We start from the raw sequence: 27,373 nt of genomic DNA on the forward strand, positions 1-27,373 counted from the left end.
GCTACATTCATAGGCACTCGGAATTCTTGCACTCCAATATAATTCCAAAACAACGAATAAATATCAAATAATTTTTGTAGGTATATTTTTCTCCTTTTGGACTGATAAAGAATAACAACCCAACTTTTTCTTAATTTTTAATGTTATTTATTTTGGACCTTGTTGTAGCGATCATCAGTAATGTTCCATGTTATAACGTTCCTGTTACAGTTTTGTGATTTACTATGGTCTATGAACGTCTCGTTGTGGGGAGCGCGAACGCGGCAGCCTGTAGAGGTGGACCGATACCAAGTAAATACAGGGTCAGTATCGTTGATATACATACTTTTTTATGTTTAAGCTTGATGTATCATGAAACTGTTGACCTTTTGGTGTTTTGTGATTTTTTTTTTTACATTATTATTACAATTGAATATTATTATTATTATTATTATTATTATTATTATTATTATTATTATTATTATTATAATCTGTTCATAATGTTTTTTTCTAATCCACCTTTTGATATTATATCTTTCACTCCTTATGTAATTTTGTTTGTGTTGTGTGCACTTGCCTGTTGCTTTAATTCTATAAACTTTCGCGTCGTTGGATAAATAAAGGATTATCTTATCTTAGATAAAATTTTGAATGGGCTAAATGTACTGGGTTCTTTCAAGGTCTTAATTACACGTTTTGAGTGGGCTCCAGTGACATGACATGTGATATCTACTTTGAAAGTTAATATGAACTGTTGTCAAATTCAAGTCAAATTCCTTGTATGTGCAAACCTACTTGGCGATTAAACTTGATTCTGATTCTAAACTTGATTCTGGTGAAGATGACCACTCTTATCTACCTGGATATTCTCTGGAGGTCTGAACCACTCAATGACGTGTGTCTGTGGGTCTGGGTCTGTCGGGGCCAGGTAATCAGCGAAGTTTCGTCTCCTCTCTCCGTTTCTGTAGCTCAACGTTTTCTTGCTTGTGGTTTTTCATGTGCTTATATAAATTCATTGCATTTCCACTGTATTTAACTGCCTTTTTACAAACAGCTTACCAAACGGCGCTTCTATTCCTCTTTTCTATGGTTTTTCTGCTCTGGGCGGTCTCTCTCTCCCGAAGTCTGAGCAGCAGCAGCACGGTTGTTTGTGTATCGACAGGGAGATTTTGGGGAATCTGCTGCAGCCAGTGCGTGCGAGAGAGAATAAAAATTATCAATCTTTTTAAACGATTATTGCTCAATATCAACACCATGTTAACACGGTACTTCATAAGAGCAATTAAAAGTGTTTTCAATGCATAAAAAAATTCTCTGTTATTGTGTTATTTCCAACAGAGTCTTGGGGAAGACTGATCACTTGACAGTTGTCCAGTACACACCACGTTCAGAAGGAGGATTAGGAAGGTCATACTGTTTGAAGAAGCTGTCTGTTCAAATAGTGCTGTATCTAAGCAGACTACTGGAAAGTTAAATGGAAGGAAGAAAATAGTACACAGACGACAGAGAGAACTGAAGTCTTGAAAGGATTTTGAATTAATACCCGTTTGAGAGTTTTAAAGGAGGTTCATAAAAACTTATCAGATGAATGTAAATTTTACAGAGGAAGAGTGGAGAGGCAGTGCAACCAAGTTGCATAGTCAGTGAAGTTTAGGGGAACCATTTTATCTGCTGATGTTGGTCCACTGCAGTTTATCATGTCCAAAGGCCCCAAGATTATGGACCAGGATATTTTACAGCATTTCATGATTCCTTCTCCCAAGAATTATGGAGATGCTGATTGTATTCTCAACAAGGCGTGGAACTCACCTGTCCTGCCAAAAGTACCTGCTTTAATAACAATGGTACCGCTGTGCTTGACTGCCTAGCATATTGGCCTGATCTCAGCCACTGAAAATTGTGAGTATTTTCAAGAGTAATATGAAAAACTCTAGGGTAGACAATGCAGAGAACAGAGAGTGCTACACATTATCAATCTGGCTCGCCAGGTTAACCCCTAAGGGCAATTTAGAGAAACCGATTAACCCAACAGTCATGTTTTGTTTTTGGTTTTACACAACGAAAACACGCAAACTATGCAGAAAGATAGTTCACACTAATACTCTTTAAATATAACCTAACTGTGGTGATGACAGAATCAGTAAAACTCTTTAATATTTTTGCACTGTCTGTAAGTAAGAGCTGAGTTGTCTGCTGCTTCAACCTGTGAGTTTTGTCTCTATTATTTTCCTAGTTGTTTACAGATTGGAGCGAAATGGCTCTATTGAAATGGAAAGCAAAACTCTTTAGATAAGCCAAGTGAGATGTCACTAATAGTCCCTATTTTAAAACTACAATGTAATTATAAACTGTTTATTAAGTTTATCTAAATTTTTTTTTAAATCCAGTTTAAAGCCTTTAACCAGTTTCTTTCTTGTCATGTGATGCTATTGATATAAGAATGTTATCTCTTTTCAGCAATAGTATGTTTATTTTTACAGTGAATCCTTCATTCTGACATAAAACATTTAACATGTCAAATTTAATGCATGACTAGCTTTGACTAATCTCCAGTTTTACGACTCAGGAAGACTCCTGTACTTGACCTCCATGTGAAAAATGTATAATTTATAACTCCATTATCATCTGAGAAATCGTTTCACCAATACAGCGGGCTGTAAATTTGTATTCCTTCAGCCAAGATATATGCACAGATGAAAGTGTTTGGTAGGCTGTGATGCAGGCTAAAACGCTTTATCCTTCCACTGAAGAGAAATGTTTCTGCAGGTTCATCTGGGCTAAAAGGAAGAATCCATGCTGTGTGTGTAGAACCAGTCAGTCCCCTATAGTGTGCTTTGAACAGAACCATTTAAAATAAATCACTTCAAATCCACCCTCTCAGCAAGCAACTTCCACCAATTGTTCACTGGCCGACTTATCTGTTGCTCCTTCGTCCTGATGAGAATGTCTCTTTTACTCAACGACGCCTAATTGTAAAAAAAAAACCCCAAAAAAACACGCACAAACAGCTTGAAGTTCAACTCGTTTATGTGCAACTCAATGGTTCCTCTGTTTCTCTTCATACAATGTACCTTTTCTATTGTCTTTTCTTTTAAAAACCTTCTTTTGTATATTATTTTATTTTCCATCCTATTTTGTTTAATATTTAATGCATTTGAAAATATATCCTTTAATAGATTTTTTATTTGTGTGACAAGTTAAAATATCTATCTAGTTTTTGTATTTGTTAATTTACGAATTCCGTTTCCTTCTTTCATACATTGTTTTGCATCATCAGCAAAGAAAACTATAATTTACCACTATACATTACAAATATTAATTTACAAAATAAGACTTTGGCTCCACATATTAACTTTAAAAAAAAAAAAAATCAGATTACCCATATTTGCACATAATGGAATCGTTCATGAATATAGTATATGAGCCAATCTAAAAATAGATAAAACCAATGAGTTAAGGGAATTTTCTGTTTCACCCTTAGGTGCAAAATTTTAAAATGATTCACGTAGGGTGGAAAGATTTTAGTCTCTAAATGGAAAGAAAGCAGTTTGACTCCATTACCTCCGCTCTCCAGACACCACAACCCTCAGCCATCATCATTTATCAGCACAGCCTTAGTTTTACTCAACATATTTAAATAAATATAAGGAACACCTATATACAGATAGCTGCATCTTGCATTAGTTGCAGATTCAAAAAATTTTTTTTTTTAAATTAATCGACTAATTGGAGCCAAAGTTCAAAAAGTCCAGGAACGTGGATCACTCTCTCCACAGCCTTTGGAGGGAGATGACCTTCAGTCGTAGGAATATTTGTTTATTTCATCATTGTAGCTGTGAAAACCATTTCTGTTTTTTGTTTTTGTTTTTTTTGTTTGTTTTTTTAAATCAACCCCATATTAAAAAAAAAAGAATAAACAGTGCAAAATATTATCTTAATGGACACCAGAAGTTGGAGGAGAATTTGCTGCTAAAGGTCCCACCTCAGTATCTCAATAGGATTAAGTCCTGACTTTGACTAGGCCACTTCAAATCCTTGATTTTATTTCTTTTGTTCAATTCAGAGGTGGAGTTTCTGTTGTGCCTCAGATCCTTGTCCTGGGGATCATCAAATCGTGATAAATGTGAGGGTTACCTTTGTCTTACCGTTTTTCTCACCAGTGGGCCAGCCACTTCCTGGAAAGGTTCACCTTGCAGTTTTTCTCTCTCTCTGTGGATAAATAGGTTAAATTTGGCTCATTGACATCCCAAAGTCTTTACAAATGGCTTTGTGTAACAATTTACAAACTTATAGATGTCAAAGACCTTGTCTGATAAAGCTCTTTGGATGCAGGGGCTGCAGTAAGACCAGGAGAGCAGCAGAGAGTGAGTCCTGAGAACACAGGGGGGCTGCAGTAGATTCAGCAGCGCAGCAGAGAGAGAGTTCTTGGAGGTGCAGGGGCTGCTGTGGAACCAGAGGTGCAGCAGAGAGAGTTATTTGGATGCAGGGGGCTGTAGAAGGACTAGGAGAGCAGCAGGGAGAAAGTCCAAAGAATGCGTGGCTGCAGTCGAGGGAAACTCAGACTAGCAGGAGAAAGGAGCTCAGACTGACAGACGTTGGACAATTGTCTATCAGTAGACGATGTTTGAGTGGTGACTGATGACGATCCGGTGGGGAAGAGAAGACTGAGGGAGGCTTTTGTAGAGAGGCTGGCAGGTGGAGTGAGTTCTGACTGATTGGTGCCTGACAGGTGTGACTAATTGCTGAGGGAGTGGAGGCTGAGCTGTTTGAGAGGAGAAGGTGCTGGGAAATAACAGGGGAAACAGCCAGGCCAAAACTGCACCATGACAGACTTAAATTTTACTGTGATCAATAGAAGGCGTATTCTTGGAAAAAAATTAACCTTTGATTAAAAGACAAAAAAAGAAAAAGAGTACAACTCCAACTATTACTGGCCACAAGTCCTAAAATCAGGTTTGTGGCTTTAAAAAGTAAGTTTCACTTCTGTTATGGTACTCAGTATTGCATCAAAGGATTATTCACTGCTATTGAGACACCATATTTCAACATGACGCTGAAACCCTGTTACAAAGGTTTGGTCCTCAGACGATGAGACTGCAGGTTCTGGACGGGCCTGCATGCGATCCTGAATGTGTGCCGAAATGTGACAAAGACCTAGTGCTGTCGCTCACATTTTACTTTTAAGTGCAACGTTATACTAACAGCTAATTGAATTCTACTATCTTTAAAAAAAATATTCAGATTACAACTTGGTGAAATTTAATTGCTTGTGGAACTTTTCAGGATGTATCTCAGATTCCTAAAATGAATGATGGAAAATCATTTAAATAGGACAAGACAACAGATTGAACTGTTTGATAAACATTTAAGGAAATGTTACAGGTATTTTAAATTTTATTGATTGATGCAGTTTTCTATGTAATATTGTTTTAATTTCCTAAATATACATAAACAAAAAAATTACTTTAATGGTATTCACTCCCTTGCTCAGCCTCACAACTACAGATTAAAGCTGCTGAAACTGATATCTGACGGCTCCAGTGTGCATTTTCTTGAAATAAATCATGCAGAGAACAGTCGACTGTGTGTATACTCTTTCCACTAACCATCCAGACTTCCTTGAGGGATTTCATGAGTCAACAAATCATTATTCTTTGCTGTAAACACTGGTCTAAAACTACAGATATCTAAATACTTAAGTTGTGACTGCAAGGTCCCAAGTTCCCTGAAGGAAAGAAAGCGGTTCATAGCTGAGATTCAATGAATGGTTTCCCATGTTCTCTTGTCACACTTTACATTTTTTCCCCTTCTGAAGTGATAGAAGAGAGGAGGCACTTGTCTAGTCCTTCACCCCCTCCCCAAAATGGAAGCAGCTGAGTCCAGATGTGGACAGAAAACACGAGGGAAGGATGTTCTTATTTCAAGAGCCACCAACTCTGACCCACAGTAATTGTTGCAGTGATAAAAGAAAACAGTCTGCGGCACATCCACACACTGCAGGCTCCTGAAGGACAAAGGCAGTTTATTTACTTTGATATAAAAAGCAGCGCATCCTGTTGCTGAAGTTAAAAATAAATCCAGGCCATGTTTATTCTAAACACTTGGGACAGATTGATTAGATCTAGAATCACAGGAGCTGTTTGCTTTTTATTGTTCTTCTCCTTTTGTGACAAGATCATTTCTGCTACCTTTAACCTCACAGGGGCTTGAATGTTTGACACAGGCCAGGGGTCAGTTTAGTAAACGATCAAAGTATGTCTATATTGATCTGCTGCAGGATTAAATGCAAAATTAGTATTTTGAAATACATTTATCCACAAGAAACTAGTTCATATTACCATTGCCAAGGCATTCTTACAGTACCAGTCTTCACGGTTAATAATTAACTGTGATTCAGTTTCTCTTTGTTGAACATGATAATTAGTAACACATTTAGACCAAGCACACTGAAGACACTTTGTGTGTCACTTTATTTTAAAGTAAGTTTACTCTGGCAAATGTTCCTTTTTTCTGTTTACAATCTTTAAAACATATTTTTATTCTACTTATTTATATTAGAAATGTATGTGTGCAACAATCATCAAACCAATCTAATAGAAAAAAAAGAGGGTAGCAAACTAAGGTTGTGTTGCTGCAGTACAAGTAAACAAAAGTAAATATTAACTCATCTGCAGGTTACAGTTCTGCTGAATCTGGTTGTAATGTGCTGTAATATGGGTTCAATTTCAGTGATTACTGTAATTTATCTCAAATGTTAGCACTTTTTTCATGTTACAACTACAACCTACAATGTTTTTATGCAGCACATAACTGTGAGGTGGAAAGAAAAGCATGATTTGTATTTTTTTTTTATCCTAAATAATTGACATGTGCTGCATGTACCTGTGTGCATGCAACCCAATAGACCACATTTCTGCTTTTTTCTATCGGGATTTTATCCAATAGACAAAGTTTTACGTGTATTTTAATTTATTTTGTTATTTAATGTGGAAGGAAATGACGCTGGATTCTTTTTAAAAAATCTAAAGCATGGCCAAGAGATGGATTCAAGCATTTTTGATTTTGTTCAGCTGCAAGTTCAGCTGCAAGTTTGTATGTCTCTACCAACTTTGCACATCTGGAGACCTAAAACTTGCCCATTGTTCTTTTCAAAATAGCTCATGCTCAGCATCAATCTTTAGTCTTGCTAAAAATATACAATTGTATTCAGGTCCAGACTTGGAGCCATTCTAACACATGAATATGTTTTTATAATTAACCATGCATTCCCCGCTCTCTGTGTATGTTTAGATTGTTATCCTGTTTGTTATTTGCTCATTAATCTATCCCCACAGCATAATGCTGCCACTACTTTCACTGAACAGCTGCCTTTATACTGACGTCAAATCACACCAGGGGGACTCGGTTTACTAAAGGGGAATTCTGTAGGCAACTTTTTTAAGTTTCAAGCAGCTGGTGCCTGATGAAAATCTCCAATCAGAGCTAAAAATGTCCTGGGAACAATTGAATTTAAACATGTTCAAGAGCTGGGGTACACCCTGAACCCTAACCATAACTTATGACAATTATTTTGTTATGTTTATAAAACTCTTCCAATGCACCACTTTAGAAATATTTGCTTTAAAAAAATAAAACGCATGCAACTACATAGAATCCAAGCACGTCAGTCAGTGAAAATTTCTTTAATTATACACAATAATATATATTGAGATATCGAAAATGTCATATCACCTTTATGAAATAGTTATATCACGATATATATTGATATATTATTGTCCACCCCTAGAGACACACAGGACAAGCAACTATGCACACACTCACCAGTTTGGAAAACTCCATGCAGAAAGACCCCAGGCTGGGATTTGAACCCAGGGCCTTCTTGCTGCAAAGCAACAGTGCTACCAACCACTGTGCGACACTTTATATGCATATTTTCTAATGTTTATTTTTATGTTTTTATTTTTGTATAGTGTTGGCCAGGCTTCCCTTGCAAAAGAAATAGGTGATTTCAATGGGGAAATAATAAATTAATTAGTTGGACTGTATTTTATGTTGGGGTAGCAAATGCTCTTAAAAAAATGAAACTATATGTATTTTTTTGTGGTATAAAATGCGAATGGGTGTGAAAACGTTTGCTAACTGCTTAGTTGCACGTTCAAGCCGCTACGCCAACGTTTTTCTTTTCTATACTCAGTCCCCTTCAGACTGTGTCCTTCCCAACAAAGTGACGTTGCGTCCTTCCTCTGTCTCCATAAAACGCGTGTCACGCATGGACTGCAAGTGCTGCTCCGGCTGAAGGGGAGGAGAAGTGATCCAAGGCGCGCATGAAAGCCGGCCACTGATTGATTCTTCCCCTGCTATATTACGCATTCTCCTGCGTAAAGGATCCGAATTTGCGCTTTTTTAAAACTTTACGCACAGATAGTCGTTATAGTTCTCTGGGAAACTTTGGTGCACCTGCCCCGCTGACAGACCGGTCCATCCGTCTCCCCATCGCGGGCTCTGGAGTTGGGGTTCCCAGCTGCTGCGCAGGAGAGCTCCCCCGCGGAACCTGGTAATGGGACACGGTAGACCCGCCGCAGCTTTGCGCTTGTTTACCTGAAAAAGGCTTTGTGGATTTATTGGACGCATTTTTAAGAACAAGCAGCGCTCGCTGGGGGTCTTTTTTTTTTTTTTTGTTTGTTTGTTAGACATCTGGAGCTGAGAAGCCTCCGAGAGGGACTTAATATTTTAAACAAAAGGTTTGGATTTTTTATTTTTTTTTATCTTTTGATGGTGAAAGGATGACCTACTCCATCTGCTTCAGACTGATCACCGTCATCTTCTGCTGTTCGTCACTCACAGCTGGTAAGACATTCGTTTTCACCCATAGAGAAAAAAAATGCTCCGTGAATATTGAATAGTTTGATTCATTTCAGTGAATGGTTGCGGATTGGTTTTACTTTTACATGTAGGAAGCGGTAAACGTGAAGCTTTTTATTATCCGGTTGGTAGTAACCTAAATATAGGGTCGTTCTGATTTGATTTCAACTTTTATTAGTGATTTAATTTAAATCTGACTACAGAAAACTTGCACCCACACCTTTCTCTGTCTAGACGCTCAGATCTCACACTAACCACTAGAGGCAGTGTTGTCCCTTTGAACTTGTTTCAAATGATGGACTGTAAAAATCAATTGAACCTGGCAGGTATATTTGGAAGATTTATTTCTGCTAACACCAGAGGGTTCCCGTGGATAAATCTGTTTTTTCTTTCTTTAGATTTTCTCAACACGCAGCTCTTTGTTTTATTTTAGAGGGAATACAGTTTATTCCAGGAATTGTTATCTCTCAGAGAGGAAGATAACATTTCAGGGGGAGAATGCATGTTATTCTCTCCTTTTTTTCTGTTTGTTAAATTGTCTTCATTGTTTGAGAGTAGCTCTTGCGAAACGAGACGGTGCAGAAAACATGGATGTTCCTCCACCTTGTGCCAGGTCGACAGACACTAAGGTTTCCAAATAAACAGCACATCCAAACAAAGGAAACACTGTTCCCATTCTTACCCCTCAGCCTCCCTCCCACACCCCACTCACACACGCTTTGAGCATATGAAGCTTTTGTTTGCAGTGTTTTTAAGTAGATTTCCTTCACTGTCCACGCACAAAGCGTGGGAAAGACGCACTGGAGGAAACGGATGCAGGGACAACAGGCAGCTTGGAATTGTTCTGGCTAGTAAAGGTCACGGAAATGTGACACGCTACCTGAGCACCAAAAATGTCTTCCTGTAGCTTCTTGAGGTGATTTTTAAATATCTCAAACCTGACGTACAGGACAATGGCAAGAAAGGAAGCAGGGGGCATTGTATCTTTGAGGAGCAACTGACTGGTATAGTCATTAGTCATTTCATAAGGAACCTTCGGCTGATGAGTTTAACAGGCTGAATACTTTGACGACAAGTCACTCTAACTCAACAAAATAAAGAAATCGGGCTGCCATCTGTAATTTTGTGAAGGTGAAAGTTGTGCAAAGCAACAAGGACCACTTATCTAAAGGATATATAGATTAAAAAGTTACACCGTTTCATTAAAAAATATTTGAAACAGAAAATATTCAGAACACTAAAAAGAAAACTCAACATAAAAAGTGCAAAACAAACTAAAAACCTCAAAGCTTATTTAGAAGTTTTAAAACATGAACACTTAATAAAGAAATACACAAAAATTACATAATGTATAATATTAACACTGAATACAGTCCATGAAAACTGGCAATATTGTTAAAAAAGATTTAAAGATCAAAAAAGATAGATAGATAGAATAACTTGACGACATAGTATCAATCAATGTGGTAAAAATATCTCAGTTTGTTAAGATTTCTAGTTATTCCAATCAAAACTGTTGTAATGCATGTTCTGCGATCAAAATTAAAAAGCCTAATGACTAACAAAACAATAGCAAGTCATGTATTCTTTGACACTTTGTCTTTTACCATCAGTCAATAGTTTCTTCAGCTGACATTTGAAGTTTAATAGAAATACCCTCAGGACAAAGTGATTTGATTAAAAAAAGCCAAACCCTGAAGGACATCATAATCTCTTTAGTAAAATAAGAGGATGTGTTGTTTGCAAATACATTTTAATTTAAATAGAGTGCTTGTTTGCATAAATTAATAAAAATACCAGCCTGCCAACTCTGTATCCTCAAAACAAACCTGTAGCCTCAATAGATTACAGTCCCGCGTGGATTAAATTATAGATACAAATTCTAGATTAAATTATCACCATTAAAATGGAAGCAAATATCATGCTTACAAAAAATTACCCAAACTGCCCCCACAATATTACTTAGAGGGATCCCAAAGAGAAGCGTGTAAAAGGAAAACAGAATAGGACTTAAATCAGACCCTTGGGGGACACCATAATTCACTGTAGTAAGAGGGGAGGATATATCACTGACATGTAGAAATTCAAATTCTGATTTTAATTGAAAAACATTTCAATTCATCCAGCTCTTTGCATTCTTGGAAAACGTTTTTAAAACATAGCTTTAGTAGCTTACCAGTCTCATCTGGACTCAGGGATCGGTACGATCAAGTAAAATCACAATAACAATGGATGCAAACATGGTGTTTACTTATAATGTCAAAATCAAAAGCTCAGATGAAACAGGGAAAACAGAACTGAACATAGAGCAGAGCCCCAATGGACACCATAATTCACCGTAGTAGGAGATGAAGCTAGGTTGTTTAAAGATACAAATTTGAATTGGAATAAATTAAAACCTGTCAGATAATTAGGACTTGGAAACGTTTCGAGGGCTGCTTTGATATGAATGATACTCTTCCATTGGTTAAAAAAAGGTATATTGTGAATAATGGTGCCTAAGGATCACAGTTAGGTAATTTGTTAAAATGTAACTTTAAAGCTGCTTCAGGTCAAGTGTGTCGGTCCATGACGTTCAGCGCCAAAAGGAAAAAGTTAATGAGCCCTTCTGTGTGTCACTGTTGGTGTAATGCTGACTTCAACACACTGCATGTTTATTTATTTATTTATTTTTTTCTTTGGTATTTAATAAACACTGCATGTTTATTAAATACCGAAATAAACTGATATGTTGTGTTGAAGAGGATGGTTTGATTTTGAACTATTCAATCTATGCAGCCTTTATAACAGCCAACCAGGCAGCCTTACAGTAAAATCATAAAAAGAATTCAGAAATAGATAAAAGATAAAAGAAGAAGTGAAAGTTAAAGATCTGCAATAAAATGCCATGATGCCACTGAGTACTAGAAGCCTCCCTGAATAAAAAAACGTCTTGCGTTTCATTATAAAACGGTCGGTCAGTAATTGGAGATCCGGTGGAGCTGGTTCCTCTTTCTGGGTGCTGCCAATGAGAAAACCCGCTCAGCCCAATTTTTTTAATTTTGTTCTCAAAACTTCCAAGAAAAAGTGGATCAATGACCTCAAGAATCTACCAGGCACGCTGAAACTCAGCGAATCCGAAATGTAGGGCGGGACCAGACCATTAGGAGCTTTAAAAACAAATAAAAAGCTTAAAATCTATTCTTATACAGATGGGCATCCAGCAGAGGGAGGATATAATGAGGGGTGACGTGCTGGGTTGTCAGTTCAAAGATGTCCAGCCGCATTTTGGTCCTATTGAAGCGTCTTGTAGCCTTCTTAAGATCAGCATGGTTTAAAAAAAGGCTTAACTTTAACCAAAAGATGAAGGTGGTAAAAGCTCAGTTTCACCACTAAATCAACTGCTTTATTAAAATTAAAATCCTTGTCTAAAATCCCCCCGATATGTTACAGTGTCACTGAATTTTTAAATTCAGAGCCCTGACGTCAGCGGTGAGATCCTCACCAAATAAAACGTATTTGGTCTTTTGTTACACCTGGAATGAATCTCTTTTTTCCCCCCTTTTATTCTGGGTTGATGTTGTGTCTAAATTGTTTTTCGACTTGTCTCTTGTTTCTCGCTCGTTCACTTGGTAGAGAAAATAGGAGAGACAAGAAGGTCAGCCAAGTGCAGCGGGGGCTCATCGCTCGCCGGCGGTATGTCTCAGTCTGTGCACTGAAAAAAAAAAAAAAAAAGAGAGAAAAGAAACACACAAAAAAAAAAAAAAAAACGACACACACTGAGACTTAGCAGTGAAGAAGAAAAATCCCTCCGCCACCCCCAGGATGTTCTGCTTAACAAATTACTCTGTATGTCTCTGTTCTTATTTGACGATTAGAACATCTGGTCCATACCAGGCGCGTCCATCTGGATGCCTGCAGCAATATATTTCCTTCAAGCCCGGCGTGGGAATTTTAATTTCAAGGGGCTTCTGTCTGACTACCTGCCCTAATCACATATGATGGAGCAGGAATTCTCTAGGTTTACTTATTTAGACTCCCATGCAGGAGATTCCTGTTCCTTGGCTCATCTCAGCTATATATAACCTAGATTGGCCACCCATCATGTCCAGATGTTCGTTTAGTTTGCCTTTTTAAGAGGCGTCAGAGGCGTTTTGCCTCCAAATCTCCAAAGGCTAATATATTCCTAATAAAAAAAAAAAAAAAAAAAAAAGACGCTCGCAGTAACTGTTGTCGTAACCTTGCAGTTGGCAGAAAGGGAGAAGGGGCTTTAAGGAATCTGCTTGTGAAAAAGTGCTGCAGGACACACGGCACATCCAGGCAAATGCTTCTGATTATGGCAGGTGGCTGCAGTGGAGCCGGTGTTGTGACTTTAGGAAATGTGAATCCACTTTTGCAGCAATACGGTCCAGTTTAAAGTTATCGTCCAGTTAATAGAGCTAAATATAAACAATCTGAGTTTCTTAACGTGATCCGAACAGTTTGCATACAGTAGTGTTCCTTAGTGTCCCTCACACTCCGAGTCTCCAACCTTCTCTTTACCAATTCTTGCCGCGAAAGCCCAAAAGACCAGACAACAAGGTTGAATAAGGGAAAAATGTTGGTGACTGGTACTGTTACATTTGTCCTAAAAAAAAAAAAAAAACACAATAAAAAATTACTTTTGTTGACCGGCTCTGACGGGACATCGCGCTAATTTTTCGTAACGGTACAGGAAGCCCAGGAAGATGAGAAGTTTTTCTACAGAAGAAAAGGGAATTCCACATATTATTTCCCGCACTTGAAGGGCAGTGTCCTGGGGTTTCCTGTTTGATTCGATGACTCTACAGTCCACTCGTAAAAGTAATAGCAGTTTTTATTATGCAACAACCATTGTGAGCAACAGGCAGTCTGTCTCGAAATAGATGACTTATTGCCAAACATCTTTCCTCTCTCAGGACGTCTTTATGTGATGATTTACCTTTTAATAATACGTCACATGTTTTTCCCTTCCCCACAACTGTTGAATTTCTATGGAAAATGCGTAAGAAAAGAAAGCAATTGTTTGTATAAAATGATGCACGCTGCATGGTGGAGAAGTTGCAGCTAGAAGGACCTGGGCGGACTGGCCACTGTTAGTTTGGTTAGTAGAAAATGGATAGAAACTAGGGCTGGGCGATAAATTAATTTAATCGATTAATTTTTAAAAAAAATCTAGATTTCATTTGCCAATGCACTCATTGGGCTTCCATGAGGAATATAGCATGCAATGTTAAATATGTTTAAGAAAATATATTGTCAAAATTACGGAGCCCGGGAGAGCTCACTTTAAGAGATATTCTTTTCAGGTCGTGATCATTTGTGAGCACGTTTCCTTTAATTGAGCCCTCGAATTAATAAAACGTGAGCACGTTTTCTTTTAATTGAGTCCTCGAATTGATAAAACTTATTCGTGGGTGCGTTTTGGTAGATCGAGATCTTGAATATACTATAACGTGCTCATGTTTACATGTGTCAAGACAATATTGAGTGCACGTTTTACATATTGTGGCCACGTTTAAGTAGATCGTGCACACAATGTTCTATAATCATGTTCACTAAATTGTGCTCTCATTTTAGTAAATCGTGCGCTCGTTTAATAAATTGTGCCCTTGTTTTACTATGCTTAAAATTAAAGCTAAATTTAGTAAAATGAGCTCACACTATAGTAAAATGAGAGCACAATATAGTAAATTGTGCTCTCATTTTAGTAAATCGTGCGCTCGTTTAATAAATTGTGCCCTTGTTTTACTATGCTTAAAATTAAAGCTAAATTTAGTAAAATGAGCTCACACTATAGTAAAATGAGAGCACAATATAGTAAATTGTGCACACGATTTAGTAAAACGAGCGTACGATTTAGTAAAACGAGTGCACAATATAGTTAAACGAGAGCACAATTTAGTTAAACGAGTGCACAATATAGTTAAACGAGAGCACAATTTAGTAAAACGAGTGCACAATATTGGTAAACGAGAGCACAATGTAGTAAAACGAGTGCACAATATAGTTAAACGAGTGCACAATATAGTTAAACGAGCGCACATTCTCTCAACATGCAAAACATTTTGCGAAGACCCCTCTAGGGCTCCGTACAAAATATTGTATAGAGGAAACTTTTTTTTACCATAAGACGAGACACTTTAATTTACTCATTTACAAATTGTTTTAAGCTAGTTTGAAGCCTGTTCTTACCTCATTGTGTATATTTTCGTTGTTTACTATGGCAGGGCCGCCATCTTGTTTTACAAGCATGATTTGAATTTAGTTCAACTCCCAGATGAAATGCTTGACATAAAAGTAAGTTTTTAAAATAATTTCTTTAAACTCTCTTTGTGAAATGAAAAGGAGGAAAAAAATCGATTTAATGGAATTTTTAAGCCATATCGCCCAGCCCTGATAGAAACCACTTAAAAAAAACACTATTATGTCACCTTGCTCGCACACACTTTTTCATCTCTATCCACACATTTTCAGCAGGACTGAGATCAGAGTTTTGTGATGGCTACCCCTAAACCCAATCTTTGTTGACACTTTATAACTAATTTGTCATCTGCTTTGTGCCATTGTCCTTTTTGAAGACCCATTTGTGCCCAAGCATGTAATTTCCTGGCTGATGTCCTGAGTTTTCCCTACTGCAGCAAAACGTCCCCACATCATGATGCAGCCACCTCCGTACTCCATAGTTAGAGCATTTAAAAAAACCTGTAATCTATCTTTTTTTGTTATTTATGCAGGATTGTCTTCTTCCTCTGTTAGTGGCTTCCCAGCTTCAACCTACAATTTAACAAGGTTTTTAGCTTTTGTCCTGGGGTTGATTTGCATATTTAGCACCAAATTACGCTCATCTATCGCACCCAGATTTAGTCTCCTTCCCTATAATTAAGACAACAGGACATACTTATGCCATTCCTACAGTTAAGTTGTTTGAGCTGATGGACGAGGCAACTTCAGGCATCTAAAAGCTGTAGGAAGGAATTAACCAGGAGTGTGGAGGTTCATACTTCTCTCCCTGATACCCAGGCAGTTTAATTTGTGCCACACGAGTAAGCGGTTTGTTTAAGGTGTTGCCTGAAAACACATCCACAGTTGTGCCTCATTTAACTCCAACGTCGTGGAGGAACCTGACTCTCGCCAGATGGATTTTCGCTCCATGTGGAGCTCGGCGGAACTACATCCATCTGGCGCGAGTCAGGTTAGAGGAACCTATCAGAAGATTACAAAGCCATAACATCCTAATCTCGACTTTTCTAAGTTGTCCAATGACATTGTGAAATTATTAGAGATAAACTTCTGAATTTCAAGAAAGTGCAACGATGATTTGGTTCCTTCTGTTAGAGGCTTGAGACCCCATCGTTAGCTGAAAATGACCCATGTGCTCCCTCCCTGTCCAAGCCTGTCCTCTCGTTTTAATGGCTGTTAATAGGAACCAGCTTCGGGGGCCCTTTGAACCAACAAAATAAGCACTATTTCTGGGATTTTTCAGCCAATATCCTGGAGGAATGCATCGCACAGCTGTTACGGGGGGTTAGCAGTGTGTGGATTCTTGGTAAGGTCAGAGCTGGACAGCCGCAGGTGGGAATTGTGGGAAAGACAATGATGAGATTTTATTTTATTATTTTGCTCTATTGTTTTTATTTTCGTTTTGGTGACCCCTGTTGTTTCTTCCATCTGTATTTCATTACTGCCAAGAAGAGGGCAGAAATTATCTCAGTTATGAGGTGTCTGTGCCTGCAAGAGGACTCGCAATTTTTCACATAGTTTTTGTCTATCGACAGGTTAGACTGAGCTGATCAGTGGATTTTGAAAATATATGACTCAGTGTATTTTAAATGTTATTTATTTTCTCACATTAAGCTTGTTTCAATGTGTAGAGGTGTGCTGCCTTTGAAAAGTATTATATTTTCCTAAACTGCGATTTTTTTTTTTTTGGCATCACAACAAATGTAACTTTTTTCACTTTTTTGACACACTTAGCCACAATCTAGTCCAATCATTTGCTTTCAGAAGTCAAACAGAGTTAGGCTGTGTGTAATTTAATCTCAGTATAAAGCCAGCCGTCCTCTAAAGAAGGGGTCTTTAACCCTGGTCCTCAGGGCCCACTGTCCTGCATATTTTAGGCTGCATCCACACACCTGAATTAAATTATTGGGTGATTAACAGGCCTCTGCAGAACCGTGATGGTTGCTGAAGAGGTCATGCAATCATTTGACTGAGGCATGGTGGAACAAAAACATCTAAAACATGCAGCACCGGGGATCCTGAGGACCAGGATTGAAACCCCCGGCTTTAAAGACCTCAGAGGTTTGTTAGCGAACATCAGAGAACAAACAACATCATGAGAAAGGTCAGGGAAAAAGCTGCGGGGAACTTTAAAGCAGGTTTATCATTGGGAAAGTGGGATAAGTATGCACCATCTGCAGGAGGACCACATTGGTTCTGGATGAGCGACAAAGATTCACGGCTCGGAAACTGCTGACAAAAAAAAAACTGTTAGCTGTACACTCCACAAATCTGCACATTATGCAATTTAGGCAAGAGAAAAAAAGACCTTGTCAAAATAAAGTCATATTTAGCACAGCTGTGGTCAGACAGAATCAAAGTAAAGCATTTTGGCCTGCATGAAAACACTACGTGTGAGGATATTAACACTGAAAATTTTAATGACGCCACCTACAAGAGGAGACATGGTGGTGGTAGTATCATGCTGTGGCAATACTTTTCTTTAGCCTGGACAAAGGCGTTGGTCAGAGCTGATGGTGAGACAGAGACGGCTAAATACAGGGCAGTCTTAGAGGCTGCAAGACACTTGAGACCGGGTGATCAAAGCATGCTTATCGAGTTTAACGGTCCAGTCAAAGTCCAGATGTAAATCTAATTAAGAATCTTTAAACTGCTCTTCACAGACGCTCTCCATTCAATTGACCTTGATGTAATAAGTTGCATTTGCAACAAAAGGGACTTCATTAAGTATTGACTCATTTGCTCATCACACCTTTCATGTACACACACACACACATTATATATATATATATATATATATATATATATATATATATATATATATATATATATATATATATATATATAAGTTTCAGATTGTAGGGGTGGGCATGCTTTATAAAAACACTGAGGACAGAAAGTCAGTGATGCAGTTAAAATTACTTGCTGAAACAACATAACAACGTGTGAGAGAAAAGCCCTCTCCGCCTGTTTGGCCTTAGACAATAAAACAATGATGTTGTAATATTTGGTTAGGAAGTGGATATTAAGTACCACTGCCAACGCTGGCTCATTCTTAGCACAACAGCTGTTCCAAATAATGGGAAAATACTTGGCCAGCATGCATGAGTGTGTGTATTTTAAAACGCTTTTGTGCTCGTCAGGGTTTCCAGGTGCACATGGGCTTATATATGCATATCAATCAGCCAGAGTTTGTGTTATATAGATGCCGTTGTGCAACTTCATTGTTTCACCCTCTCCAGAGGCGGTCATATTTGAAGGACGCACTTGATAAAATAGCTTTTTTGGGCTACAATGTCAATCTGTTCAGGGCTTCTCACTGAAAAGAAGGAAACCGCAACTGGGACCGGTGATAGCCCCAGAACATCAGGGGGAATCACACGACGCTTCCTCTCTTAGAAAGACCTCTCAACAGATTCTCCAAAGAGAGAATGACACATCAACGCCTCGTTCAGAATGCAAGGTCTCTAGTAAATAAAAAAGGAATCTGCTGAACACGTGCGAGAGCTCTCCGTTTCCTCCTCCCATCCATCTTTTTTGCTTTGTCCAAGCAGCTGCTCATCCCAGACCTCCATCCTATTCACCAACCTGCGCTCCTGTGCCGGAAAAACACCCGCCGTGCTCGCAGCGGGCGATCGCTTGCAGAGGCAGGGGCAGAACGACACTAGAAGAAAGAAACCCACATGCATAGCGATGCTGTGATTCATGGGAATTTCCACCGGTGTCTCCCATTCCTTGAGAGAAAACAATGATTGACACGCACCGTTACAGAGATACTGTAAATGCTGAACTATTGCACTGACTGCTGGTTGTGTTTTGTGTTCATGTGTCTGTGCAGGACGAGTGGAGAGGAATCCAAAAATCGTTCCTGCTGCTAATCCACAGATTCTTCCCAAGGGCAGCTCGTTGAGCCTCACTTGCAAGTATGCACCGCAGCACACCAGCACTGGTGAAATTTACAGCTCCCCGGTTATGGATCCCAGATTAGCAATGCTACACGAGTCCTGATCAAGTCTTTCAACATAAATAAAAGTTAACTAGCTTCATGGTGGTCTTAACCAGTATTATCCACTTCTGATCAGAGGTAGTGAATGAATGTGGATAATGTCTCAGTGAAATTTGCATTAGTATGGAGGCGACAAACCTCACATAAACACTGGATCATTAACTCCAGCAATGAGGTCTTAATGACAAGCATATACCAACAATTATGTTTGTCTCATTAAATATATAAAATAATCCATCCACCTTCTCAGGTAGTTTAAAATGCACCCTTATTAAATAAGGAATGTGAACAATATCATATGAGTTATATTTATCTTCACAATCACGACACTTGATGATTATATTGGATTTAGTTGCTAAAAGAATCAGCGAATAATCCTCTATAAATCGTAACAAAAACTTAAATAAACAAACAATAAATGTAAACAGAATTTTGAATCAATTGAGAATGAATGTTTAGATTGTCTTTATGAAAAGCATGCATTAGTTTATCACCATTTTCCTCTTATTATTTGGATTTTCTGAATGGGAAACTATGCAAGAAGTTAGAGGAATGACGCAAACAGAGGGAGACCTTCCGGTTCTGATTCCAGAAAACAGCCCAGATAAAAAAAAAAAAACGTACTCTTAGCTTTTGGGCCTCGTTGTTTCACATCTCAGTGAATCAAACTGGGTCCTTTGACCTGTGGTTGTGAGCATCCTCCTCCTCCTGGCCACAGGGAACCGGCTGTGTTCGTCTTGGCACAGGTGTTGAATGTTTGGTTCTTCTTCTTCTATTAGTTCAGGACTAAACTGTAAGCAATTGAAAAAAGTATCTTGCTAAAAGATTGCCTTTTTTCTCAAAAACCCCTTCATGTCGAGTCCTAAATGTGTCTTTGGCCATCTGGTTCTAAGTCCAAGATGGACTTCTAAAGGGCAGGGTGTTCGTGGAGGACAAAGTCTGTATTCTTCAATGGTTGCAGGACATAAAATGCAAAAAATAACATTGAAAATATATGTATCAATTGGAATACTTTAGGAACTTCTGTGCACCAGGATATCCGTTGTTCTTTAAGTGGATTTAGTCCAGACAAATCTATCTGTTGGGAAAATACAACAAATGCATGACCATACATGGCTAATGTATCAATTATCATGTAAAATCGTGTTTGATTCATAAATAGCACCCAAAAAAGAGCTCATTATATCATTTCCTTCCTTTTTTTTTCTTGTACTAGGTTTCAGATCAGAGGAAAAATGAACCAGAACGAAGCAGGGACAGTATTTGACAGGAACCAGTGATGGTGGTCCAAATTTATCCGTCTCTTGCTATTTCCTTAAGTACTGGTGGGACTCAAGTGTGCTGCTTTTGCATTTATGAAGTTTTTGGAGGATTGCATCATTTCACAGGCCTCCAAAGAATGCACACAAACTGGTGCCTATCTAATGTAATGCTTCCCTACAAGGCGACACGGCGAGGCGCTCGGGGGGCATATAGGGCCGCGTTGCTTTCTGTCACTGGCTGAGAACTAGATGCTGGTTGACCCAAAATTTCTGCAGGCGAAGGCGATGGTATGCTAGACATGTTTGATGTTCCTCTGGGATCCCTTTAATGAGAGTTTTAAAATGGGTTCTGCGTGGAAAGAATGTGTTAGCCGAGCACATCTTTCAAGAGAAACATGTTCCCATGTGAAAGTTCAAGGTATCGGTTGACTCGAGATTAACTCCAAATAAACTCAGGATGAACATCAGGGCAGAAATTCCCCAAGGGGTTGGGGGGGGGGGAAGCAGCCGCTGTCGTCCTGAGCCGAAAAGATTGCGGGGCCGTTTGCCAGCTGTGACACTTTAACTAAAAATAGCTCTGAAATATGCAGTGTTTTGAGCACAGAGTTGATAATATTATCATTTCAAGCTTGCCTAACGCTGTCTCTCTCTCTCTCTCTCTCTCTCTCTCTCTCTCTCTCTCTCTCTCTCTCTCTCTCTTTCTGCAGAGGTCAAAGACGCCTGGAATGGATGCTTGCGAATCGATCGATCCCCTCGGAGGGGGTTAAGACGGAGAAGTGTTTCCCCAAAAATCATTCCCACTGCAGTAAACTGACAGTCACACACTTAGGGGCGAACGACACGGGGACGTACTCCTGCAAATACTCCAGCGGGGGCTCAGACCACGTCACCTCAGTTTACGTCTATGTCAAAGGTGAGACGGAGGAAACATTTCTGATGTAAGGAAAGTCACCCTGATCTTCTCGAATCTATCGCTGCATTGTAAGAGTTTAACTGCTGAATTAAAGCAAAATGAGTAACAAATGCATGTATGTACATTTATAGTCTTTGTATTCAATGCCTGAGGCTTTTATGAGCCTGTCTTCCCATGGAGGTCTTCATTGTGTGCCACACCTGTTTCCTTCAGACACAAAAGCAATTTTAATGATTCCTTCGTAAATATGCATCAACATGTTTTTCTTGGGATATTTTTTGAATGCAAATATAGACTATTTACATATATTTACAATTTTTACCTCACTATTCAACCCCTCAAAGGCTTTTTTATAGCAATTTTTTTTTTTTGTTAAATTAGAATTTTTTTTTTAAGTTTTCCATCCCATAGACGCGAATCAGATTTTTTAAAAACTCGTGGCAATGCTGATTTTTTATTTTATTTTTACCAGGTTTTATTTCTGTTCAAAGGTGTGAAAAGTAACTAAAAATATATTTCTTTTCATCCCTGTATGTATAACTGGGTAGAATTTATTTATAGTACATGGGAAAAATTTCTTCAACTGGAGGGGAACATATTAAACTTTGAAGGGATTTCAACACCAGAGATTGAAATAATAAAAGAACAGTTGGCGTAATAATTTTTTTTTATTGTCAATAGAAATCAATGCACAAAAGATATTGAAGGGATATAATTCACTTGGAAAAACATGTAAAAATAATATTCGCTCATAAATACACAACCAGGTCTTCTTTTATGCCATTTGCATCAACACAGCCAAAGCAAGGATAAAATTTAACAATGCAAAAAAATATCCAGAGAAGCATGAGGGTTAGACAAATTAAATTAAATCTAAAAAAAAAAAAATATTTATCTAAAATGTGGCTTGCACCAAGAAGGTTTTGGGTTCAAACCCCAGCCTGGGGTCTTTCTGCATTAAGCTGGCACGTTCTCCTTGTGCGTGCTTATGCTCTCTCTGGGTACTCCAGCTTCCTCCCACAGTCCTCAAACATGACGTCTAGGTTAATTGATGTCTCCAATTGCCAAATTGCGACCCGTTACGGGTGCGCAGGTATGGACAGTAGATGGACGGATGATCCCATCCATATATTGAATAAAATTTTTTTTTATAAAGTAGAGAAATACATAGTAAAAATGTTTTTAAAATGAAATTACAAAAGTACAAACCATAGATCTACCCTAAACCTCTCCTAAATCTATATTTTTAACAAATGGGAAAACCAAAGTGCCTCCTGTCAAGAAATAAGGGACCACCAAGACTCTCAGAGAAGCCAGAGAGAGGCATCAACCTGAGAGATAACCATAAGGTCAAATGTTATCCTAAATGAGCTGCAAAGCTTCAGAGCCGAGGCCGGAGCATCAGTCAAAGCTGCACACCTGGTTTTTATGAAAAATGATTCAAGAAGAAAGCATTGCAGAGCCAGACAAGCTGCCTTGATTGGATAAAAAAACAGGGACCTCCTTGAACATTAAGGAAAATGCCACATCTGAAGTAAGGCAAAGGCTTTTCATCTATAACTTTTGTGTTTTCCTCTGTATTTATATTATAGGAGGTGTGAATAAGAAAAAAAAACTTGTTTTAGGTTTCCAGAAAATGCCAGACCATAACATAGATTTGCCAAAAAGAATAAGATTGACCCTATATATACTAATTCAATTGAATTAAATTTTATTTATATAGCGCCAATTCATGAAACATGTCATCTCGAGGCACTTTACAAAGTCAAAATCAGTCAGATTATACAGATTGGTCAAAAATTTTGATATAAGGGAACCAGTTAATTGCTTTAAAGTCCCGACAAGCAGCATTCACTCCTGAAGACGCGTAGAGCTACAGGAAGAGTCGTCTGCATTTTCCATGGCTTTGCAGCAATCCCTCACACTGAGCAAGCATGAAGCGACAGTGGAAAGAAAAACCACCCATTAGCGGGAAGAAAAACCTCCAGCAGAACCGGGCTCAGTATGAACGGTCATCTGTCTCGACTGACTGGGGGTTACAGAAGACAGAGCAGAGACACAACAAGACAGAGAAAAAAGCACAGAAGCACACATTGATCCAGTAATCTGTTCTACATTAGATAGTAGTAGCGGGTAATGTCTTCCCTGGATGATGTTACAGTTAACAGAACGTCAGACCAGGTGTGCCTACTATGAAGAAAAAGAGAGAGAGCAAAAAGTTAAAAGCTGAAATGACGACAGTCATTTCAAACTTCTAATAAAATTTCTAATAAAACATTACCTAAGATTTAAACAACAGTAAAAAGCCTTTTCAGAGCCACTATGTTACTTTTATTGGCATTTTTTGGTACAGTATAGGCTAAATGTTAATTTACACCAGAAGTACCTGACTAGCTTAAAGGATCTGCTGATATTCTGCTCAGAAATGGTAACGGTGCTTTACACAGTTGAGCTTTCTTGTCACTCAGCAACTGGTAATCTGCAGGTTCCTTCATGACTTATTCCACTGGCATCCACTGGTTTCCTCAGAGAAACAGAGAGACGGCGAATAGTCTCTGCTGTGGTTTCTCCTGGAGGTTAAAGGGTGAGCCTGATTGCACAGGAAGCTCTGGTCATTGACTGATTTCCTGCTCCAGCTACTGTTTTCCGAAGTCTTCCCTAAAGCATTGCATTGCACCGGCTGCAGTTCCTGTACTCTTCAAACGGAGAAGGAGATGAAACTCTAAAGAAGTTCATGTAAATATGAAGTTCTTAGATTTTGCTCCAAGAAGAGGTTAGCTTTTGAATACAGCTTCATTTCCTCTCCTGTTGCTCTGGGAATGTGGTTTCCACTCTGCCTCGCCTGCCGGTCCTGTGTTTAGTCTAGCAATCGCTTTTCAAAGGCCCTCGGTTGTTTATTAGATTCTGATCCACGCTCACTTCTCAGATAAAAGTCCCTTCATCGCGCCAATAATGCTTGACCTCACACCGATTCGCAGACTATTTGGGTTCCCACAGTTGTAGTTTGATGCGTGGCTGCACAGGAGGCGCTAAGCTAAAAGCTCCTCCTGGGCTTTCGTGGCGTTATTTGGGCAGAATTAATGAATCGGTTGATCTGTGCGTTGAATGCCTTGACTTCCCAATCCTCGGAGCGTCATGGGAAGTTGGAGACAATCCCAACTGACACCGTGTGAATTATGGCAGCGCAGCCCGTAGGAGGCATGGGTTGGTACACTTAAAACAAAAATGCATGAAGTTAGCTTTTTTTTTTTTATATATATATATAAAACAGAAAAACAACATTTATTTCCAATGCTCAGGGAAAAATAATACAATAACATATGGATTATGACAGGTGTTTTCAAGCTACCTGTAACGTATATTTATAATTCTGATTGTGTGACATACACTTTATACAAACATTTAAAGGATAACTCACCCCCAAATCAACTTTTTTTTGTTGCTAAAAAACTATTAACATTGTTGTCTTATAGTGCTGTCTACATATCCAGGTGATTATTTTGGCAATCTACTGGATGTTTGTTTAAATCTTGCTTTTGTGTCTAAAGCCGTCAGTGTGGCGCCCTCCTAAGGTGAAATGGTGGTTTTACATGGAATTTTGAACCAATACTGCTATTGATTAAAAATATTTTGTGACGTCATTTGAGAAAACTGAGAAAATTTGAGCTCTGCCTCTGTGGAGTATAAAAGCAGCTCCGTCTTGTGTCTCCGTAGTGAGTTGGAGTCTGAATAGTGAGTTTTTGCGGTTTTTCTATCAATTTTTCAGCTTAGCGATTTATTAACTTAGTATTCATTTAGTTTATTTAGCATTTATTTTGCCTCTTCTAGCTGTCCAGACCACGTCCAACTACTTGTACAAGTCCAACGAGCTGCTGTCAGCTGGTAAATTAGTTGGGCTATTTGCTCAGGTAGCCAGCAGTAAGCTGCTTAAAAAAGACGTCCATGGTAGCTTTGCAACTGCAATCATCCTGTTAAGAGCGATGAGTGGCGCTCCTTTTTCACCCCATGGCTGTCCATGGTTTTTATGACTGGAAAGATTACCAAATTTGCAGAGTGGTGGTGGGTGCATGGTGGTCGAGCCTTGGATCTGGGTGCTGAGACACCAAAAAAAGCAACAGAAAGCCCCTCCTCTTGGGACCCATCAAGATTAGGTGCAATATGGAGGGGTGACGACGCCGGCTGGACAAGTCTAAAATTTTATGTTAGTATTTGCAAGGTCTCTTTTTTATTTATTTACTTATTTGCTTATTGTGGCACTATTGGCCTTTAATGAAAGTAGGCTGACAGAAAGAGAGCCGAGAGAGAGAGGTGGAAGACGTGTAGCAAAGGTGACGAAGGCTGACCCACTTTTAATGCTTTGCAATAGACATACAGGGCTGAGACCTCTGGAGGGTTGAGTCTGGAGAAGAATGGAGTTTTTACATGAAAATTGTGCAGGAACCTTGCTCCCAGCAACATAGTCTGGCAGGGGAGTTTCTGCTAAATGTTTTCTGCATACGATGCTAACACTAGTGACTTTATGTCCTCTCTTAGACCCCGAGCAGCCTTTTGTTGAGCCCCATCCCCTTAATCCAATGATTCTGAGCATCTACCGACACGAGACCAGCCTCTTGGTGCCATGCAGGACTACCTCACCAGACGTTGTTGTGGAACTGATAGAGGTAAGGCTCCACCTCATAAAGCCTGCACATGCCTTTCTCTTGTGGGGTTAAATAGTTTAACTCAGGGGTGGCAAACATACGGCCTGCGGGCCAGTTCCGGCCCGCAGGCCCGGTACAGCCCGGTGGCAGCCCGGTGGCTAAATGCATTATCATTATTCAATTTTTTTTTCAGTGTCCTGTCTGGCAATGTGGCAATAATAATTGTTGTCTTAATGCCAAAAAGAGCTCATCAGATTTCATTTTCACCAGTGGAGCAGTACTGCTTTTGCCATAGTTCTCCGCTTGATTTATGAATGTGAATAGTTTTATTATGATTCATGCGGGGAATATCTCAAATGATATGGACACTACAATGGGAAAGTAGGAGAGGAAAGGAAGAACAAGAAGAAAAAAAGAAAAGGTGAAAGAAAGGAGATAAAAGGAAGAGAATGATAAAAAAAACATGTACTTCGTTTAATTGAAAACCTGCAGTTCCTATATTGTCCACGAGGGGCGCTGTGTTTTAATTAGCAGATGGTAGCACTGAGCTTTAGATGTGGAAAACTTATTTTAAATCATTTCTTAATTTATATCTGTTCGATGTATTTTGTCATGCAGGACAGTGTTTTTAAGTTCCAAAAAATGTAAAAAAATGTTTTTCAACATTGTACAATCACTGTGATCAGTTATTATTCATAATGCAAAAGTAAATGTTTAACTGAGTAAAAGTATTGTTGAAATTGCACATACTTTTCTTAAAAACGTTGAGGTTATTCATAATATATTGTGTAAAAGTGAAATTCATTTAATATAAAAATCAACAAAAAGTCCACATTTATTAGTTCTATTTAATCTTGCAATGAGTTTACTCGTGTGGCCCTCTTGAGATCAGATTAAGCTGTATGCGGCCCCTAAACCAAAATGAGTTTGACACCCCTGGTTTAACTCCTCTGTTAGCACACATATGCAACGTCCCTCAGACCTTGTCGGACGTAAACTCTGCGAAAAAATCCCGCAGCGAATCATCTGAGAAAACAAGGCTATTATTAATGTATCAGCGGGGAACCCTTATTGCTCATCTGTGTAGAGTGAAGGCTTCCTCACTGGTTCCCACACCCTCTGTGTGGTAAGTTGGTTACGAAAGGACAGTGATTTGTACAAGGGAGGCCCAGCTACGGTAAACAGAGTCATGTTGTCTGCTTCCTGTTTGGGCAGGAAGGTGCTCCAGGAGCTCTCCTTTCAGGAATAGAACCTCGGACTAAATTTAGCCGCACATCTCACCTAAGCAGGGGGGCACATGAGATGATATCCATTCATTATTTCATCTGAGGTTTATCATATCAGAATCTGATGGCACAGACTGCACAAGCCTCCTGTTTGTAGTAAATCTATTGCACTCTTCTTTCCTTCCTTCCTGCCCTCCTCACTTCCTTCTTATCCTTTTCCTCTTGTCTCCTGACGTGGGAACAAA

General features: G+C 38.9%; 1 protein-coding gene across 2 annotated transcripts in view; it reads left to right on the plus strand.

The window, feature by feature from the left end:
* The first annotated feature begins 8,655 nt into the window (after positions 1-8,655).
* Positions 8,656-27,373, plus strand: part of kdrl (kinase insert domain receptor like) — a 64,624-nt gene continuing 45,906 nt past the window's right edge. For both annotated transcript variants that reach the window (XM_012861799.3, XM_036127201.1), the window contains exons 1-4: positions 8,656-8,826; positions 18,920-19,004; positions 21,057-21,262; positions 25,796-25,923. In XM_012861799.3, coding sequence (XP_012717253.3) covers positions 8,763-8,826; positions 18,920-19,004; positions 21,057-21,262; positions 25,796-25,923 — 483 coding nt within the window. In that variant the 5' untranslated portion in view covers positions 8,656-8,762. The remainder of the gene's footprint in view (positions 8,827-18,919; positions 19,005-21,056; positions 21,263-25,795; positions 25,924-27,373) is intronic.

The sequence above is a fragment of the Fundulus heteroclitus genome, chromosome 23 (assembly GCF_011125445.2).
Source record: "Fundulus heteroclitus isolate FHET01 chromosome 23, MU-UCD_Fhet_4.1, whole genome shotgun sequence".
NCBI classification, from domain to species: domain Eukaryota; kingdom Metazoa; phylum Chordata; class Actinopteri; order Cyprinodontiformes; family Fundulidae; genus Fundulus; species Fundulus heteroclitus.